This window comes from Xiphias gladius, chromosome 1 (genome assembly GCF_016859285.1).
Source record: "Xiphias gladius isolate SHS-SW01 ecotype Sanya breed wild chromosome 1, ASM1685928v1, whole genome shotgun sequence".
Lineage (NCBI taxonomy): Eukaryota > Metazoa > Chordata > Actinopteri > Istiophoriformes > Xiphiidae > Xiphias > Xiphias gladius.
Window position 1 is genome coordinate 13873665 of NC_053400.1, and position 18739 is coordinate 13892403.

At 40.4% G+C, this 18739-nt stretch overlaps 1 protein-coding gene across 6 annotated transcripts; it reads left to right on the forward strand.

The window, feature by feature from the left end:
- The first annotated feature begins 1869 nt into the window (after nucleotides 1-1869).
- zdhhc7 (zinc finger DHHC-type palmitoyltransferase 7) lies at nucleotides 1870-18328 on the forward strand. Of its 6 annotated transcripts, XR_005707748.1 has the most exons (9): nucleotides 1870-2049; nucleotides 3423-3521; nucleotides 10335-10685; nucleotides 12226-12350; nucleotides 12553-12649; nucleotides 13421-13502; nucleotides 14330-14460; nucleotides 14857-15222; nucleotides 15505-18328. XR_005707748.1 is itself a non-coding variant. In XM_040130621.1 (8 exons), the coding sequence occupies exons 3-8, from the start codon at nucleotides 10341-10343 to the stop codon at nucleotides 15037-15039; spliced, it is 963 nt and encodes a 320-aa protein (XP_039986555.1). In that variant the 5' UTR covers nucleotides 1870-2049; nucleotides 3423-3521; nucleotides 10335-10340; the 3' UTR covers nucleotides 15040-15368. The 6 variants fall into 6 exon arrangements, 5 of the variants coding, with proteins under 5 accessions (XP_039986555.1, XP_039986587.1, XP_039986578.1 ...); XM_040130621.1 differs by lacking the exon at nucleotides 15505-18328 and having other exon boundaries at nucleotides 14857-15368; XM_040130653.1 differs by lacking the exon at nucleotides 15505-18328 and having other exon boundaries at nucleotides 10340-10685; nucleotides 14857-15368.
- The last annotated feature ends 411 nt before the right edge of the window (nucleotides 18329-18739 follow it).

Consider the following 18739-nt stretch of genomic DNA (forward strand, 5'->3'; position numbering starts at 1 on the left):
CAATGAATATAAGGCAGGTTCCATCGGCAGACAGATTTCTCTGCTAACGTTGGTCTGGGGTTGAATTATCCTGTCATGAATTTTCCTTTGTGTTCATCTTTTTCGTGTTTTTCTTTCTCTCTCATTCTACAAATGTATTTTCCTCTCATCCCCGCTGATGTAAGCAAAGCCCTACATCTTCCTTCCCCCTTTTATTCCTGCACCAACACACACACACACACACACACACACACACACACACACACACACACACACACACACACACACACACACACACACACACACACACACACAGACAGACAGACAGACACACACACACACACACACACACACACACACACACACACATACACATACACATACACATACACATACACATACACACACACACACAAACACAGACAGACAGACACACACACACACTGACAAGGCATCCAGCTACAGTCACATCAAGTACTCACTCCAAACCAATCAGCTCTCCACTCCACTTTGCTTCACTTCATTTCACTCCAAAACCCAGCATGACGACAAAGGGTGGTGGGGGGGGACTGCGTCAAAATAATAATGCTCATGGGAACCCAGGGCCCCTAGCGGGAGATTTTATTGGTTACATGAGCACTTAGCATTCATTATTTAATCGGATACAAGGCTCCTGATTACATCAAGAGTTAAAATCAAATAACCCTGGTTGTCTAAGATGCTATTCGCAGTCTCTAATGCTTATTGTGGTTCATCCAAGTAGGAGCTGTTTAGGGGGACTAACATCAGACGGGGATGGCCTTAGGAGGATGCAGCAGACAGTTTACATGTTGCCACAGTGCTTGCTACTTTGGCAGCCAGTCAGATGCTCATCCAGCCATAATGGAGAGAGAGAGAGAAGTAGTTCTGGAAATGGAAAGAGCTTCAGTCCCCTGATTCAGCCTTTAAGCTGCTTTAGAGGATTGCTGGGTATTTTTTTCTCTACTGCCCTCTAAAACAGACAGCTGATATTGGCTCTGAACCGGAACAGGAGAGGGCAGAAACCCTGAGCTTTCACTGCGCAGCTGCAGACACAGGGCAGGGAAGGGCCAAGCTGCTTTGTCTTGGCTTTATAATCCACTCTTGGGAGACACGTGACAGCAGAGACTGCCGCCAGCAAAGTCCTGCTGCTCCCTGCTGGGGAGGTGACCACAAGAAACCCTGTTAAGCTCAAGCTAAATATTTCACTGAGCCAGACTATGTGTTTCTCCGGAGCTGCCAATCCCAAAAATACCTGATGTGACATCACTGACTGGAGAAGTGTAACGTGCTTGAAGGTTTTAGTCTCATAGAAAGTGGGACAGTAACAGCTTTCTGCCTGCTGAATTGATCACGGATGGATTTTGGTGAAGTTCAAGGTTATGGTTCTCCCTTAACGCAATAAAGTTACGATGATTTCAGAATGTTAAGGGAAAGTATTCAGTAATTCAAGGGCGCAAACCATTACAGAAAGTGTAGACTTGTGCCTGTTCAACTACACAGAATGTAGAACATATATCCATACACACATGCATACAGTTTATACAGTACATAGGCTACATGCATACATATACATACCTCCACACATACATGCATACCGTCATATATGCATACTCAGGAACATTTAACAGCTGCCCTTTTACAAACTCTTCTTTACACGTTAAAACTGTGGTCTTTCAATAAAGTGCAGCTGGTCAAAGTTTACTTGGGGAACGTCATGCACTGAATTGAGCAACAATAGCAACCGCGAGTGGAAAACTGAGATTATCGCAGTTTGCTGGATGTAATTCTGTGATAATCCAAGAGGTGGCGTTGTCTGACCAACTATTATTTTGTCCGGACATTCGCGAACGGGACCGGAGAAACCCGAAGCCGAACCCCGGAAGCTCCCTCGTTACTGGTCGCTGTCCGTTAGAGTGATGTGTTGCCGCCGCCGCCGCCGCTGCTACTGCTGCTTGCGGTACGGCTGCGTTGGAGCTGGGGTTTATCCTAAACAGGACATCACAATGTATTAAGAAGACGTCCCCAACAAATGAAATGAGGAATATTAAGGTATGTCGTTAAGCTGTCACTCGGGAGTCTCAGCTTTTCCCCACGTCGCTGGCATATAGTGTTAGCATGCCAGTCCTGTTAGCTCCCGTTAGTGGCTAGTTAGCAACCGAGATTTACCAGCCAGTCCGGTTACATGTGAAGTGTCAGGCTAGCAAGCTGCTGTTGCCCGGCGTGTGTGTGTGTTCAGTTTCAGTCACGACCTTTACTGTTATCGTTGCAGCAGGGAGGATAAAAATGGTTTGTTCTTTACAGCTTACTGTTGGGCAGGGATAGCTTCATTACTATGGGCATTTACACAGATGGCGGATGATAAATGAGAAGGTGGTGATTTATGGGCTCGTCGATGAGAGGGAGGGCTCTAATCTCGGTCACACCTCGCGAACTGATCTGTTGAGGCGCTTCCGTTTGTGGTTTGTCTGGGTGCACTGAAGGTTAGGCAGCGTGTAAACTATTTGATCTTCTGCCACTTAAAAAAAAATAAATAATAATAATAAACGTGAAAATATCAGTTACATTTCAGTGTAGTAAGCTAACACAGGCTGCGTGTTTCTGCTGTCACTAGCATCGACCACCGTGGTTATTTTGGCTTCAGAAAGGAGGAAGACAATCACAATAGTATTACAGAACAGTCCGGAGGTGGTCGATAGTGTTTGTCAGTATATCTCAGTAGTAGCTGCACGCCAGTGTTACTACTGTAGTTTGTTGGTTTGCATGGGGACCCCGGCTGCATTGAGGCGGTCAAAACACTCTTGACAGGACTGATTTACCACCTCAGAGTCGAGTCAGTAGAGAAAAATCCGTGATAACTATCGGCAGAATATACTTGCAGTGTCACCACATTGCTATGAATAGGCGGCATGATGGGTGTGTTTCCGAGGGGTAAAAAGGGAACTCTTGGACATCCTGGACACCACACAGTCTCAATTACACAGAGAGGAAGCAAGCATCAAACAAAATGTGGCAATCTGTGGTAACTGTTAAGTTAATACACTCAGTTTCCAGTTTATGTAGTATACCTGACCTCTGTAAAGACTAATGTAGTCTGATACGACATCCCTACAATACATCCTCCTTTCCTAAAGGTTATAATGTTCAGTTTATGTTGAATCTGTTTTAAAGAGTCGTTGGTTCAACTGTGGTTTGTGATGCTGTTAAACTGTATTGCAATTCATTGAGAGGCTTTTGTAATATTTTGTCTACACGCATTGATATAAACGGTTTCAACAATAGGTAAACATAACTGTCATGAACATAGCTGTATTAGACTGAATTAGTTTTTGTTATTTGTGCCTATTTAGACTGGCAATCGAGTTTTTGTGGGTTGATCCAAAGTTGTCGTGTCTTAACACATTTTGTTTTTGTTTTTTTTTCAGGTGGCACCCTAAATGCCAGTCTACATATGTATTTCATCCTCAGTGATGGTCCAGGGGGTATACATCAAAGTATGCTCTTGTGAAGAGGAAACCTATTAGGTATGTTGCATCTTGCCTTGCACATCTTTTGTTTTCACAGCGTTTTCAGTGTTTATCTCTTGTGCAAAAGCTGGAAGAGTGGCATTCCTCCTGTTTTCTTGGGAAGCTCTGAGTAGTAAGCAGGCTTAACAGCATGCTAACAGAGAGCATTTACTTGATAAGTCATTTGCAACCCAGTTGAATGTTTTTTTAATTTCTTGCCTGTAATTTTTTTTTTTCTTCAAAAAAAGATCTGCAACCTTGAACGCTAATGGATTGTTTACCCTTAAAATCACAAAAACAGGAATGAAAGGGCAAGAAGTCCCAAGCGGCCACCGGTCACCAGAAATGGAAAACAAACCTTTAAAATTAGATGGAAGAGGTTTTGAATAACTTGAGTGTGGACATAGCTTTTTTTAAGTAAATTAATTTAGGTTATGACCAATTCCTACCTCTCTCGTGGGACAAATGTTTCTTTGGGTTTGGAGCTGGATGAATCAGCCTTGTGATATTTGTTACAAAGGTTTCTATTTTGTTGTGGATGTTGTAAGTTGAATCTTTTTACAGAAAAGACCATAAAAATAACATGTCATACATTGAGTCTGTTTTTTAACATTGTCTGCCATTAGATTCTGACATTATTTATTAAGTTGTGTCAGTATCTCTACCAGGGGTGGTTTTATTTTTGGTTCTTACTCTTTTCAGGAAGAATGACATTATGTTGGCCATTAAGCTGTTTTGCAATTTGGAAATGTGACAGTGAAACATAAAATCAATTATTGATCGAAATACGTTTCTTTCAGGGGTGTTTCAGGTTTTCACTGTTGTTTCATCTTATTTTCTTTGACAGCTATTACATAGTGTTTGATGGCTCTGCAAGGGAGTGACCCAGCACAGTGATCTGAGCAAGATGACACTGAGGTGACTGCTGGTTGTGTTTTGTCAGAGAGAAGAGAAAAAGAGAGAAAAGGAGAGGGGTAGAGAGGGACCAGTGGCTCTTGTGTTGTGCCCTCTGACTGGGAAGGACAGACAGCTGGACAAGCAGCTGGTGGGGCTTTAATGGACCTTCCTTTCATTGAGCACAGAGAAATCAATATCTCATGAACTAGCCAGGAGTAATTTTCTGCCCTCCTAAGAACAATACAATCTTTTAATATTTTCTTCATTTTGTTTTTTAATTCTTTTTTTTCGCATGCCATCAAACTTTGGTGATGTGAAGTAAACAACACTGTTTACTTGGCACCCTTTGTCAGGTACACATAAAGCTTCTACAAATAGCAATGCACTTCTCAACGTCACATTTTTCTTCACATTACTACAGTAATTCTTACATTAGGATATTGTACTGGGACTAAAGTAAAAAATGCTTGCTAACATTTCCCAGCATTTCTCCTCAGCTTCTGTGGTTCCACTGGCATCAGCTTTGTGAATATCAAAATTCAATATAACTTCATTCTGACACATGTAAGACTACATGTGCTATTGTGCGTGTGTCATCAGTTATTTTCCCCTCAGCTCTAGTTGATTGTTACTGATTCAGCTTCTTGTGTCCAATATTTCCAAAATGACAAAAATTGAGGATGGTTTCTGTTTTTTCCTGTCATTGCAATATACTGCTCTGATTAATTACAGCGAAGTGAAAGTGTGAGGCAAGTCAATCAGTCACTATCATTTTCTGAGCTGACTGTTTCAAATCCTAATTCATCTTGTCTTTTGTGGTTAATATATTTACAGAAAGATGCTCTGAACTGTAGCCTTGGTCATTTTGATGTGTGAAACAGTCCTGTCAACTGAGACGGTGCTTTCCTCAAGCCTCGATCTTTGTGACTTCGAAAAACGTAATTTTTCTGTAAGGAAATTGAGCTGTGCTCGCATCATTCAATGATGCACACTGTCAAGTCATTAATTAAGCAGCTGTTTCTTTTGTTCACACACACACACTCTCACGCTCTGCTCACTAGCTGAAAAATTTCAGTGTTTCCTGTTTTTTAATGGTGTTTGATGGGGCATGTATGACAGCTGGTGCAGCCAGATCAAACATTCGGGGTCGGGAAAATATCAGGCTTTGTAGGGCCAATACAGATTCATTAAACATCAACCTTAATCCTGATCATTTTGAGACATCTTTTGTCTCGACATTATGCACAATGGAGAACAAACCCGTTACTGTTCTTCATAAGGATATTAACGCACATAACGTGTTTCATATATTAATAACAGACATAGTTAGTAGTAAGCAGTAGATAGTAGTAAACTGAAAATTGAAATATATCGTTAAAACCTTTTTGAAGTATCATGATGTGGCTGATCCACAGAATAGTACAATGACATTGATCCCCGTTGTCATTCTTTCAGGAGGACTGTGATTAAAGGCGCCCGCCCACAGAGGTGTTTACAATTACTCGGACTAATTAGGCCTCAAGTCAAGTGGATCTATGATGTAATTAAGTGGTTTCATCAAATGCTCTGTACTAACAAGAATGAGAAGAAGGGTAATACTTAAGTGAAAACGTGTGTGGTTGGACAATTGATGTCGAGGGGCTTTAATGTACAATTTGGCATTAAAAAATAATTATCATGGTCAAAAGCCAGACCTAAGACAATCATCTAATAGTCTTAGAAACTATTCAGAGTTTTAACTTTTATTTCACAGTGGCAAATTATTTTTGGTTGCACCGCAACAGCGGGGCCAGCCCTATAAACCCGAACGTCCATGACTGACTGATAAAGTTACACCATTGGTCAGCCGAATGCTGTGTGACTGAGTGATTACATTACACTATTGGTCGGCTGGATGAGTGTTACAGATTTCCCATTGGCCGTTGCTCTTCAAATGAATTGGCGCAAACAGTTTCTATTTCATCATCAGGGGGGTGTTTACAGGCAGTGTTCTCAACTTAGCGCCTTTGTTGCGAGGTTTACTTTTTTTTTTTCTTTTTTTGATTTCCCCACAACCGTTTAGTGAGTTTTCTTCACAAACGCACCTGGCGACAAATCTAGCAACCTTCTGAACAAACCTTTGCTACCTTGGTAAGTAGAGAGTCGCCAGTATTGCCGCGTGAGTGTGAGGTTGGGCTTTCTCTCCACAGGTACACCTCTCAATGCGTCTCTTCAGCTGACCAAACAACAGGTGACGCAGACGTTATTGAGCTCTTAACTTTCTCTCTGAGTGATCAATATGGCGGAAATAACAGCACAGCCTTGACTTTAACTTAAACGTGTGGTGATTTTGTCGGATGACATCGTGATTATAATATCAGGATTTTAGCTGAGCAGCAGCTTGGAAATGGCTTGGAAGTGACTGCTGGCTCACATGTAGTCTTAATAATCGTGTCAGTCACTATTTCAGACTTGTTCTGTTGTCTGGCAACAGAAACAGAAAAACATATAAACGGGAGCAATTTTAGTGGGAATTGGGCTGTATTAAATTACAATATATGTGAGCACAGAGAGTAAGAGAGAAAGAAACAGATAAATGGCGGTCTAGCCATATACTAGATTTTGACCTGGTCTTGTTTTATATGGAACACAATTGTAAAAAAGCACAGTGACAACAAATATAGATCATTGTAAGAGAAGCTTATAGTCTTTTTCATTGTCTTTTATCCCAGTTCCCACTGAAATACAGGGTTTGCCCCCCTCCCCTTTATAGCTTAAAAGGCAGGGGGGTGGAGGGACATAATATTCGGGGGGAAAAGTGGTACATTTATGAGAAAAAAATACTTGAATATTCTATGAGATTATAAAGTCATAAATTTGCAAAAAAAAACAACTTGGAAAAATAGTTTAGTTTTTTGTCAAGGAACCACATTGCTTCACTTTGCAAGGTTGGATCAATCTCGTCACACCACAGATGCTACTGCTTGCCATGTATAATGCCTGCAGTTGATGGCCTAATCAAATTATACTTTGCAATTGGATTGAGCAGTAAGGAAATAGTCTTCATTTTAGCCCAGAATCACCATATTATCATCAGCATTCGGACTGTGAAGAGACATTACTGTGAACTGGGTCTATTCAGAAGAAAACAACATACTGATGGCTTTTGTGTGTCAGTAACTACAATGCAATTAACAGATTTAAGGTTATCACAGGTTACATCTCTTGTGTGATGAGGTTGATCCAACCTTGCGAATTGAATTATTGTGGTTCAGGGCAAAGTCTTAAAGTCAGAAATTTAAGAGAAAAAACTCAGAAAAATAGTGTTTCTTTTTTTTTTCCCTAACCAACAATATCCTTTGCATCTGTCAATAGCATCAGTTCCTGATGCACAAAAGCTATCGCCTCATCCAAATCCGTATGTTGTTTTCTGCCCAATCCACAGCATTGTCCCTTCAGAGGTTGGATTTTTAACATTTTTTTTTGAAAGAATGTCTCTATTACTTTGAACCATTTCCCATGATGGATGCAAGCAGAAACAAACAGCAGTCTGTTGTTTAGAAAGCAGCCTGGTTTGCTAGTCAGCTAAAGACTGACAGCTTAACTCTGCACCACCCATCCCACTGGAAATGTCTCATTTGATTTAAATGCTTAGCAAAAGAAAGGAGTCATTTGCTTCACCCACTACTGACTACTAGAGTCTGCCGGAACACCACGTCAGCAAATGAAATGAGCACCTTTACCATACAACGTAGGCCAGTTCTGTATCTGAGTAATGACTAAACAATGTATGACTGATAAGGTGTCAAAGTGTATTAAACAGGACTCTTCAATGGAAGGTTGTTCAGACAGTCACAAGGGGGCACAGCACTTGCATAACAAGTTTCTAATGTCTTTCCCCTGTGAGATGAGGAGACTTCAAAAATCATACTGCTGTGTCAATGCAGTCTCTATTAAGCATCACCCATTTTCAGTTGAATATGTAGTACACCCCATACAGTTAAAGACACTCACATGTACTACATTGATATCATCAGTAGCCACGCAAATTCTAAAGTCATCAAGGAAAAGCTTTGAAACTGATTTAAACACTTCTTTGAATCAGATACAACTGAAATGCTTCTACTTAGTGTGCCAGCTTATTTAGGTAAAATGGCATGTCCTGCCTTTTCCGTTGTAAGGGAAACACGGAACTTAGGACAGACCCAGATTAATGTCTCCTAAGTGCTTAATGAGCAAATACACATCTTCACATTTAAATAGGTGAAGATGAATTTTAAAAATTGCCATTGCAGTTTGATTGTAAGCCCCCTGACCTTTCTTTTTACACCAAAGAAACCCAGAATAACAGATTATTCCGTATACAGTGCGTTCAGAAAGTATTCAGATCCCTTTACTTTTTTCACCTTCTATATTGCAGCCTTATGCTAAAATAATTTAAATACATTTTTTCCCTCATAAATCTACACTCAATACCCCATAATGACAAAGTGAAAACAGAATTTTAGAACTTTTTGCAAATGTATTAAAAGGGAAAAATTGAAATCTCACATTGACATAAGTATTCAGACCCTTTACTCAGTACTTAGTTGAAGCACCTTTGGCAGTGATTACAGCCTCGAGTCTTCTTAGGTATGATGCAACAAGCTTCGCACACCTGGATTCGGGGATTTCTTGTCATTTTTCTCTGCAGATCCTCTCATGCTCTGTCAGGTTAACTGGGGACCATCAGTGGAAAGCCATATTCAGGTGTCTCGGGAGATGTTCAATGGGGTTCAGGTCAGGGCTCTGGCTGGGCCACTCAAGGACATTCGCAGAGTTGTCCTTACGCCATTCCTGCGTTTTCTTGGCTGTGTGCTTAGGGTCATTGTCCTGTTGGAAGGTGAAACTTCAGCCCAGTCTGAGATCCTGAGCACTCTGGACCAGGTTTTCATTAATGATATTTCTGTACTTTTCTCTGTTCAGCTTTCCCTCAACCAGCTAAATTTCAAGTGTCATAGCAAAGGGTTTGAATACTTAAGTCAATGGGATATTTCAGTTTTTCCTTTTTAATAAATTTGCAAAAATTTCCAAAATTTCTGTTTTCACTTTGTCATTATGAGGTATTGAGTGTAGATTCATGGGGGGAAAGAATGAATTAAAATGATTTCAGCATATGGCTTCAACATAACAAAATGTAAAAAAATGAAGGGGTCTGAATACTTTCTGAATGCACCGATTTTGCTACAGACTTGTTTTATTGGTTTACTTTGTCTCAGTGAGTCACAGTGAAGCCTGCCAGCAGTAGGTAACTGGGTTTACAGATTATTATTAGCACGTATTCCTCAAGCACATGTACATCAGCTGCAGGATCAGTTTCCTAAAGGGACCAGGACATCCATTGATTTATCTGCAAGCCGTGGACATGGCCTCTCAGGCTGCTCCTGAATGTTCTCTTGTGACCTTGACATGAATACTGAAGACAAAACCTCCAGTGACTCATGTCTCTTGTAATAACAGCTGCATGGCTCAAAGAGTGCTGAGCTTGAAGAGTTGAGTCCAAGGTTGAAGCACCTTTGTTGTATACATTGAAAGCACGATTGTCTGTCCAACAGTATGGTTTCAGCAAGATGTCTGAACAACTATTTTCACCAAAGTCCTGTATACCTTTCTTATGATTTTCTTTTTAGCTGTTGTGGTAAGGGTCCATCCTTGCACCCTTGTTTTAATTATATATAAATATATAATTATATATAAATATATAGTTATAATCTTCTCTATCCCAATCTCTCACTTCTCATTCCCAACTGAAAAATATTTTTCAAAAATGTTTAGCTCTGTATAAAATACTGCCGCTCATTTGTGTATTTTTCCTAGCATGCATTATTACAGTAGTTGTAAAAACAGTGTGTTATCATTCAAATAACTACTCTATATATCTTGTCGTTTTTTTTGTCCTAATTCCCCTCTCCCAAGGGCAGGATGCAGTCTTCAAACCACCGACTGCGAGATATGGAGCAGCACCACCCGCTGCTGTCGGCAGGTGCAGATGTCGAGACAGGGAGCCTGGCAGCCGGAGTGATAGTTGGGAGTCCCCACGCGGGCCACACTGCAGGGAACCGCACCCTGTGGTTCATTCAGGACAGCTGTGGTATGGTGTGTGCAACCATGACCTGGTTCCTGGTGCTGTACGCCGAATTCGTGGTGAACTTTGTCATGCTGCTGCCTGCCAAGAACTTTTGGTACTCGCTCCTGAACGGGGCCACCTTCAACTCCCTGGCTGTGCTTGCACTGGCCTCACATCTGCGCACCATGTTGACTGACCCGGTAAGAAGGTTAAAGAGCGTAAGGGTGAGGTCACAGATGCAGAAGGGAGGGTAAGGAGAAGAAAGCAGGGTTTGAAAGTCGATAAGAGCTAGAGAAAGCACGGATAGAGTTAGTGAGTAAAACAAAGCTTTTGTGTTTACAAAACAAATGCCAAAACAAAATAAAAGGATACAATAAATTTGGACCTCCTTAAAAATTATATAGAATCAATGCTGTATGTACAATTAAAACAAAATGTTGGAGTTTTATGTAAAGAATCATCTTACTTCAATGCAAATTTATTAATATTGTAATATGAATAGAAGAGACTTTTTTGTTACAGGACAAGCAGGAAGCACAGTCCCTTGTAGCCACTCACTGATGTAATCTGGGGCACTGAGTGGGGCAGTGTGTTAGGAGAGGCTGTGTGAGAAAGCTGTGTAGAGCAGCCCACTAAACTGTCTGAGTCTGTCGTCTGCTACAACAATTTAATTTGCCAATTTGTTAACAGTATTTGGAGTTTTCAACCAAATATGCCCATCAAATTAAAGGCCCAGGAACAAAGTCAGGAACTTAGTGTTTACCTTTGCACCACATCTGAACAACTGTGAATGCTCTTGGACCTTTTGTGTAAGGTCGTCACAATAACTATTGTTTCCTTGCCCATCAGAAATGTTTTTCAAATTTTAGTCAAACAACTTAATTAGTGAAAATGTTACTTTTTCAAAAGTTCCATTAAATTGATGCAGGTTCTTCCATTGACAGCAGATTTTTATTTCTCTTGTATAATATGAAGCCTTGTGATATTTCCCAACAATCAATGATTTGGTGCATTTGTCTAACGGAGTGTGTGATGCCACAGTCAAAAGTAACTGCCACAGGGATTAATCTGCATTGTTACCAATACTTTTTTTGACTAGTCTTGGGGAATTTGGCCAATTCATGCTATGGGGGTTGGGGTTGTTGGTCACATACTGTTAGTGCTGCTGCTGCAATGTTGACTCATACTTACTCAGAAATTAGGTGTCTGATGACAGCTCCGCTGGTGCTTTCTAGCCCAACAGCCCAGCCTTAACAGTTGCTCCATTTAAAAGCCCAAAATAGTAAACAGAAGGTTGTGATGTAGTGTGTCAAACTAGGGTTTAGACCAAGGTTTAAAGGTGTTAAGTTGATTTGTTTATAAAATTTTAAGTTGTAGTTTGTCTAATTGTGATTTACTCAAGAAATCACCATATTGCAGGTTGCCAGGCCAAAGAGATTGCTTTTGTTAAAACATATCAAACCCTGCATTGTGTCAAGCTCCAGAAATAACCAGTAGAGTCTGTGTTTCCTGTGTTTCCTGCAAATTCATTTAAAATTAAACATCCAGTCCTACGTAACTCTAAAAGACCAGTAGTTATTGGACAAGTAATAGGAATTTTAAGTCTTTTTCACAAGCCTAGAATTGTAAAACAGTTGTTGAGTCGCTGCATACACACAGACACAGCTTGATTTCTCTAAACCCACAGCATAGAACATTTATTACTAACTGACAGCATTTTTCTTTAACTTCCTGTATTAGGGTGCAGTTCCTAAAGGCAACGCAACCAAGGAGTACATGGAGAGCTTGCAGCTGAAGCCTGGTGAGGTCATCTACAAGTGCCCAAAGTGCTGCAGTATCAAGCCTGAGAGGGCACATCACTGCAGGTTTGTAAAGCTGCTGTGGCCCATTTTACACAGGATTAAAATGTGAAATGCTCCTCTACCCCAACTTGTAGCACCAAAAAGGTGTGTTTTTAAAAACATCTGTATACACATATTCTTTTGTAAACAGGAGCAGTATAGTTGATGACATTAGCATTAGCAGTCAGTGTGTCATGCATTAACATCTTGTCTCTCCTGCCTGCAGTATTTGTAAAAGATGCATCCGGAAGATGGATCATCACTGTCCCTGGGTCAATAACTGTGTGGGAGAAAAGAATCAGAGATTCTTTGTTCTTTTCACTGTAAGTACACAGAAGTATTCATGGAAGGGTCCGTTTAATTTTAACAAGGGGGGTTGTAGGGATTAGAAATGCATTTTACATACGGTAACTCCTTTTAAATCGCTCAGCATTCGTGATTTATTATTTGTTATATATATGTAAAAATGGCATTCGCCCAGACTCTCATGTACTTTTTTTCCCACACGTTTTTTTCAAAACATGCTTTGAATTTTATTTAAATTACATGATTTTATATTAGACTGGCCAAATTCCCATCCCATGTTGAAAATCATCTCATTTGCTTGTATTTCATGATGAAATTACTAGTTGAGGTTCATAATTGAGCTGGTAGTGGACAGCAGACACAGGTCTTCATAAAATATATTGTTATAGCCATTTATGACTCCCCTGACAACATAAGCACTTTTTATTGCTTCATATGCTGACTGGAACTTTTTTGGCGACAGAAACATAAAGCTGTCCTACATGGCTGAGCAGTACAAGGTAACCTGTGCGATTAAATTTTTAGTTTGTTCTCCTGTCAGACTGCCATACATAGGGAAGTTAACAGTAAAAGTACATACATGCATTGCTTAAAATTATTTTTTTTTTAAAATAAACTGCAAGTCAAAAGGCTTAAAAAGTTTGACTGTTAACACGAAAGTGAAAAGGCTGCATTACCACAGGTGTGCAAACCAACCCGTCGGGATGAAAGTGGAATGGCTCCTCCTTTATGCCTTTTCTCTGTTATTTTTCTCACTATCTCCCTCTTTTCTGTTCTTCTCTCCGCAGATGTACATAGCCTTGATCTCTGCCCATGCCCTGGGTCTCAGTGGAATGCACTTCTTCACCTGTATTAAAGTCCAGTGGAATGGTAAGGCCTCCCTGTTTGGCACCATCGACTGTAACATGAGTTTGAGTCAAAAATACAAACACAGAGTGTTATAGAGATGTAGTTTATGAGTCAGAAACACAACTATTTATATAAGTGATTGAAACTGCTTAGAGGGATGAAGAGACAGACAGAGCAGAGTGGTAAAAAGAAGGAGATTGTTATCCTGTTGTAAGCTGCTCTGCACAGGTCATTGGAGTTGTGCAGCACAGTTATCAAAGAGCTGCCATTGATCTTTTCCCGCTCCCTTGTGGGTCTCTGCAGGAATGAGCCAGAAAATGAAGATGATATTTCATTCTTAGAACTCCAACTTCTACTGCCCTCTACAGAATGATACTCTGACTTAGCAAATATATGTTTTCAGCCAGTTTGTTTTCCAAACAATCCAGTATTCCAGGCTGCTGTGACAGGTGCAAAATGGCAGTCAAATTTACACCAGAGCTCATCTTCAGTTGCAAACCTTTTTTGTGTAGATTTAGTTTTTCAAGCTGGTTAGTATTGAGTAACAATTTTGAGTACGATGCATTAGAGTTACTGTGTGCACATCCAGTCCTATGTTTAGGTCAGGTACAGGATTATAGAATCAGCAAGACAAAAATGAGGGAATACACACACTAGCTTATTAGCTCGCTTAAATGTATTGGACTTAAACAGGCAACATTTCCATAGGGTCTTTTTTGACCCATGTTTCAGTATTTTACCCATTTGTCTATTTTGGCTTTTAGGACCTTAAACAGAATTCCAAATTTGGAATTTGTCCCCTTCACAATGCATTGTTAATGCCTTTCTTCCTCTCTTTCTGTGACCAGAGTGCAGTGACTTCTCTCCAGGGGTTTCTGTGCTGCTCCTGATCTTCCTCTGTCTTGAAGCCATCCTCTTCCTCACTTTCACAGCCGTAATGTTTGGTACGCAGATCCACTCCATCTGTAATGACGAGACGGTTAGTATCCACTGCACCCCGAGAGCTTTGTTCCTCTCGGCAAGTCGCGCACGGGCGTGCTGGCGGGCGGCCGGCCCGGGGGTGGGTGGGTGTCAGGGAGGGTCACTGTAAGATGAGGGTGTTTAGGAAAGAATAGACTTACGAACATTGGTCTTGATAAATGCCTGTGGCTCTTCAAGTGTACATACAATATGTAGATAGTTTAATTTAATACTTTGTTTTCTCAGATGTGGAAACAAAGTATCAGTATGATACCCAAAGGTTTTCTCTCAGGTTTGTCCCAATGCCTTTTCCCATTTTAATGTAATTGTGTATCGTGCCATGCTAATGAGCCAAAGCAAATGTGTAACTTTACGAGGAATCTTTGATTTACAGACCGGTTTCAATGTCTTGCAGGAGATTGAACGTCTTAAAAACGAGAAGCCCACATGGGAGCGTCGCGTGAGGTGGGACGGAATGAAAGCTGTGTTTGGCGGTCCACCTTCTCTGCTGTGGTGCAATCCATTCACAGGCCTGCGTCTGCGGCGCCTGTTGCTGTTGACTCATGGTCGCCGCAGCGGGTCTGAGTTTTCTGTCTGAGAGCAGGGTAGACTGATGCAGCTCACCAACACTTGACCTTCTCCAAAGCAAGATTTCTTGTATGCCCTCCTTGGCAGGGGCTAAGATGGACCCCTGCTCCCTGAGCCTGTCTTTCATGTGTGGGTGACAGGGAGACTGGCTGCTCCAGTGGGACCCCAGAGCATCAATCAACCCCCACTGAAAGTTTGTAATCTCACTCTTACATGCTGATGTAGACCCACCAGCTTTGGTCTGCACGAGTATGCTGAACAAATGGAATATAGTTTTTAACATGAGCAGCTTTTTGGTTTGTTTGTGTTTTTAAGTAAAGCATGCAGTATGTAACTCTAGTGAGTCTTTTGTTCCTTGTGAGACCATCCAAGGTGCTGTTTGAACTCAACTTATGCACTTTCAGTGCACAACTTCAGCAGTTTGTTTTCTCTGCTAGGCAAATGAGATTTAAGATTAATATTTGAATTTTTTTAGGGGGAGATCAGCAACATATCTTTAATCATCACTGGACACGCACAAGTGAATCTGAATGGGGAAATGCTTGAAACTATTCTGTTGGACCCAGATGAGGAAATCAAAGTCAAGGACATGCACTACTCACATGCCACTTGAGAAAAAGCCTGGAAAGGGAGCGCAGTGGACATCAGAAAAGAACTGTGCTGCTTTGATATGCACGTATGACAGTTCAATCACTCATCATCTCGGCCAGAAAATTAGGCTTTCACTATCCTCAAACGAATGAACAGGCTACTGTGAACACAAGCCTAATTCTTATTCAGGAGGATTGAGTGGCTCTTCCTACCTGTTCATCTCCTTTGTCATGTTTTTCCTGCCTTGGGCTGAAATTGTTCATTCTTTAAGTTACTCAACCCAGTAAAAGTTAATTTTCCCTTTTCTAAAAAACTGCTGAAGCCTATTTAATTTTCATCTCAGTGACCACTCCTAAACAGTTGACCATAATGACTCACTGGAGGTGACTAGTTATTCTGAATCTTCTTCCGGGAGAGGGGGGAATCACAGTTAATACACATGTATGTGTTCATTACTATGCCATTCCACCACTCCTACATGCTGCTCCACATCTCGTTCTCTAAAACCGATGGGTGACCCACAGACCGCTGATAAGCCTCCCTTGTTTTCATAATGAAGGGATTCAGGTTGAGCAACTTGGGCTGCTGAAAAGATCGAATGTTATTAAGTTTGAATCGTTTTTCTCATAGTTTTTCTCTCTGTGAAAAACTGGAGGCTACTTCTGTGTATAGTAGGAATCCATATGCAAGAACAGTTGGATAAGACTTCATAGCATTTAAACCCTGGAAAATAACCTTACAAATCCCCCAAGACTGAGCCAGGTTTTAGACATGGTGGCTTTGCATGCAACCTGGCCACTGAGTGGTGCAACATTTTGAAAAGGAGAATTTAAAATACTAGTACGGCCTCCTCTGGCTCGTTGTGAGCGAGCTCTACAGAGCCAAGCTCCATTGTGCAGCCAGCCTGTAGAAATATAAAGGAAACGCTTTGCTGAAAGAGGCTGAGGTACCAGGCTCATTATACAAGCTTTAATACTGAACAAAGTCTCGGGGAACTCAGCAGATGCTTGCAAGGCCTTTCCTACTTCACTCCAGAAATTTCAGGCATCTAGTGGCAGGACAGATACTTTCCCAGTGTTATTAGACCACTTATCCATGCCTTTAAAGTAATTCAGTCAAGTGAATTTATCAGCTTGAAAGATTTTGTCATTGCCATATTTATGAGTGTTTTCTCACTTTGTGACAATTATGTCTCTTATTTTTACTCTTCATAAGTAATGAACCTGTTTGCGCTGGATGAATGTGGCTTTTTGAATCTAGAGTTCAAGATTTAAAGTAAAATCCTGACAGATAGGCTGGTATAGTCAAAGCGTTTTCAAATCTAGATTCTCAAAGTCTCATTTCTGTGGCGTGTTGGGCAATATACTGCTGTTTGTTCTCATCTGTGGTTGTCAGGAGAAGGAACTCTGTCTCCACTGTTTACACTAAATTATGATATCTGACGCTCTATGGTTATGATCTTTGAAGACACATGCTGTCATTAGAATGTAAAACTTATCTATTTTGGGACTAAGGGACACAGCACTGAAAGCTAACGGATATCAGGGGATTTTATTAATGCTGGCCTTTTATTTCTCATTTTATTCTGCTAGACTGCATCAACTCAGCAACAGTTTTCTGGTTAAATGTTTGGAGAATATCACTTTTTTATTCAAACAATGTCATTCCTTTTTCTGTATTCAGCACGATTCATTCGGCAAGTCCCTTATCCCCACATGCTCAGTGTACTTTTTAATGTATGATTAGCGAAGTGAAAACAATTCAAGTTAAGCCAACCACATGGCATGTCCATAAAAATCATAGGCATAAGACAGATTGTATTGTATTTTAAGACCTCTCAGAAAACAACTGGGAAATTCAGACTGTTTAGTTTTGCAGATGCACATATCTTGCTAATCAAGCAACAGCTGTTATTAAAAAAAAGAGTTGCAGGTATTAGGGGTAAAATTACATCTAGAGCCAGCGAGAGGCCTACAGTCCAATAAACACAAAAATGCCATTAGAATGGCAATAAATACAGACTAATACACTGATAAACTTTAAGATGATATTTGTAGAAAGTAGCAGAACATCAGACCTAATTATAGATTGACAAATATTATGTGTTTACTTGGTATAAATATTTGACCAAATTTGGTTGATGTATACAACTAATTAACTATGGGATAGTCCTGTTTCATGACCAATCTCAGATGCTGTAATCATACTTTCTTAGATGAGGATTCTGTTACAGGGTATGTAGTTTTACACTCACCAGTAGAATCATTGAATGATGATTTTTAAAGGGTTATGAAGGAAAATGTATTTTGGGCGTCCTCCACTTTCTACCGTATGACAAAGAAAAACAACAATCAACATGGGGAGAGAATTGTATGATGTGCGAAACTGTGTAAACCAGTACAACACAATTCTGTCTAAGGTTTTTCCTCACACCACTTGGGTATTTGTGCAGAAAATCTAAGATAAAGAGCATTCTTGTGATGTATAGTGATGATTCTTATCAGGCCGGATGTTTAATCACAGATTTAACATTGCCATGAAAACTTGAGAGAGGTTTTATTTCCTGCTTTCCAACGTTTCTTCAAGAACAAATCCTTCAGCTTTATAAAACAAAGTATAAAGGTTACTATTAACAGTATATAAATGGAATGTTTTATTCGAGCTTTTTTTAATTAATGTGTCATAATCTTATAATGTCTTCTATCTTTGATGTCATTCTTTTGCATAATAAACTTGATTAAATTAAAGTCATAAATTGTGACTGATTGTCCATAATACTCAATTGCTTTCCATCTACTCCTGAGTTTTGTTTCTGGATAACGTGGAGGGTGCTGTGGGTTTCACACAGACATAACGTGCAGCAGATCTGCCAGAAGCAAAAAAAAAAGTCAAGATAGATGTCAGTTTGGCAAGTGAGTCAATTAAGTTGGAGGGGCTTGCCACAGGTGTTTGTTTCCCTTTACTTGAAATACATATATTGCAAGATGCAGTAGAGATTAACTTAAATTGAGGAACTGGAGAAAAGGGCTGCTGCAGCATCAAAGAAATGAGATCCAGTGATGAAGAAGTGAAACATTTTATTTCCCAAATCTGATACAGGTGCCCTGATAAGCAAATCA